The sequence below is a fragment of the Orycteropus afer genome, unplaced genomic scaffold (assembly GCF_000298275.1).
Source record: "Orycteropus afer afer isolate SDZICR_OR568_19922 unplaced genomic scaffold, OryAfe1.0 scaffold00005, whole genome shotgun sequence".
Taxonomy (NCBI): domain Eukaryota; kingdom Metazoa; phylum Chordata; class Mammalia; order Tubulidentata; family Orycteropodidae; genus Orycteropus; species Orycteropus afer.
In genome coordinates, this window is record NW_006921592.1 from 23,024,033 (window position 1) to 23,026,578 (window position 2,546).

General features: G+C 42.2%; 1 protein-coding gene across 1 annotated transcript; it reads right to left on the minus strand.

Moving 5' to 3' along the window:
• Positions 1-448: 448 nt before the first annotated feature.
• LOC103195483 (non-histone chromosomal protein HMG-17-like) lies at positions 449-721 on the minus strand. Its single transcript, XM_042780676.1, has one exon. It carries the CDS (start codon positions 719-721, stop codon positions 449-451), a length of 273 nt encoding a protein of 90 aa, XP_042636610.1.
• Positions 722-2,546: the final 1,825 nt, after the last annotated feature.

The following is a 2,546-nucleotide window of genomic DNA, read 5'->3' on the forward strand; positions in this document are numbered from 1 at the left end:
TTTTTTTTGGGTCAGGTCCCAAAAGGTCTTGAGTTTATGGGAGTCAAGTCTATACCGAAGGCAAAGAGGGCGAAGAGGACATGAGGACATACAAACAAATTGTAGTTTCTCCACACCGCAAGGTGTTTGTGCCAAGGTGGCTAATGTGTGTCAACATCAGGGAATCCTTCCCTCCTGGGAAACAAGAGTAAGTCTCTCCAAGCTAGAAGGGAAAGGTGTTTTCTTCCACATTAATCCAGCTTTAGAGACATTCTACTAGTGATATTTGCCCCTTCCCCAAAAAACAACAATGAAGTGTTCTGTGTGCTAACAACATAGCTTTAAAAAAAAAAAAAAGAAAAAGAAAAAAGGTAAAACAAAATTCTGCATTTTTATAAAACTTGATAAAAAATAGTATTTCAAACTGTACAGTCACCAGAAGTACACAGTTATCAAAAATGCACACACTTCACTTGGCATCTCCAGCACCTTCAGCTTTCTGTACCTGGCCTGCTTTGGCATCTCCATTTTCTGCAGGGTTTTTCCCATCCTTGCCAGCATCAGCTTTCCCTTTTTTCCCTTTGGGTACCTTCTCTCCCTTCTTTGCAGGGGCTTTTTTAGGCTTAGGCTCTGGTTTTGGAGGAGCAGGTTTAGCAGATAATCTTGCAGATCTCCTCTGTGGTTCGTCCTTCACCTTGGCTTTATCTCCCTTAGCATCCCCTTCAGCCTTTCTCTTGGGCATAGTGGCGATGGCGGCGGGATGCAGGCGCCGGAAGCGGGGATGCGGCTGTGCTCGAGCTTTGGTCGATCCGGGGGTCGTTCTCGCCTCTTCTTCACACTGCTCCGACATCTTTGCTTTTTAACAATTTTAAAAAAGTTTTTTTTTGCGGCAGATTTGCCAGTGCAGTATGTTGCTTGATTTCTTGACTGCTACTTCCATGGATATTGACTCTGTATTTGAAATGAAATCCTTGACAAATATTTTCTCCATTATTATATGTGGTTTATAGCTCCAGTGTGGAGATTTTTGTTTTCTTTATATTAAGGTGTAATCCCTACTGAAGGCTGTAATCTTTGGTCTTTATCAGTGAACGCTTCAAGTTCTCTTTGCTGACATCCTAGGAAACTCTATGGGGCAATTCTACTCTGTCATATAGGATCTCTATGAATTAGAATTGACTTGATGGGACACAACAATAACAACAGAAACCATGTGGCAGAAAACCACTCAGCTGAAAGCAGTTCAGACTGTGAAATTGTGAGAAATAAACTGTTGTTTTAATTTATTGTTACAGAGCAGTAGATTAAACCACTGGTATAGCTGTTGCAATGATCCCCCCTACTCTTTTGTAGCCAGGGACCATCAAGTCCTCCCTTCAGGACCCCCATGACTGCTCCTCCCTGTGCACTAAAGGGTTATTCCTGGCATAGCAAGAAGCCTCCAGGATCTTGTCCTAGAATCTATTCTGTTTGGACCTTTGTTCTGATTGGTAGACATCTTTACAGTGCCAGTACATATTTTGAGTATCATCCCTGGATACACAGTGCTGTAAGATCATACAGTAGTGGTGTTAGACTTATCAAAGAGGACAGAGGATTCCCAGAGGAAGTGAGCAGAAGGCATTACCAGCAGTAAGAAAGGTCTGTGGTGAGAAAGATGGTGGAAAGAGGAACTTAAAGAAGACCAGCATGGCTGGAGTTTCCAGACAAAGATGGATGTATGGGGTCTGGACTCTGTAATGCTCCTCCTGGGCGTCCCTGATGGATTAGAAAAGCAGCCTCTCTAGGCAGCCCAATGACATAGAATTATCTGACCAATAAGAATAGTGTAAACTGGAAAGTTACTTGCTAATCCAATTAGACTCTCTCTTTTAGAGACTGCAAACTCAATGTTCATCAAAAGAGTCAGCTGATCAGGAACAGAGGAAGCACAGCTGAGCTGCTTATAATAGCAGAAGACCATGGTTGGGGCCAAGGATGCTTTTCCCTATTTGAAGTCTGACTTCCAGAGTTGCTGTGGAGCAGAGGCAGTAGATGGTGGCCTACAGGATGATTGATGTAGCCAGCATACCTCTTCTGTCTGTCTTACACAGGATTGCCAAAATATTTTATTATTAAATTAGTTGTTGTTGTTAGCATCCAAAGAATCACCCCATTAGCTGCCATGGAGTTGCCCCTGACTCATGGAGGTCCCATACATAATGGAATACAATTCTGCTTAATCTATCCCCATGATTGATTGCAGATTGCATTGTTATGGTCCATAGGTTTTTTAATGGCTTATTGTTTGGAGGTAGATCACCAGGATTTTCTTCCTACTTGGTTTTAATCTGGAAGCTCTGCTGAAACCTGCTCAGTATCATAGCAACACACAAACCTCCACTAACAGATGGGTGGTGCTGCACATGAGGTGCATTGGCTGGAAACCGAACTTGGGTCTCTGGTGTGGAAGATGAGGCTTCTACCACTGAACTAACACTGCATTTGTGTTAGACTGGGTTCTCTAGAGAAACAAAAACCAGCAAAGCTTTTATATATATATATATATATATATATATATATATATA

Coding starts and splice junctions, on each gene's coding strand:
- LOC103195483 (XM_042780676.1), bottom strand. CDS start 721: ATGCCCAAGAGAAAGGCTGAAGGGGATGCTAAGGGAGATAAAGCCAAG.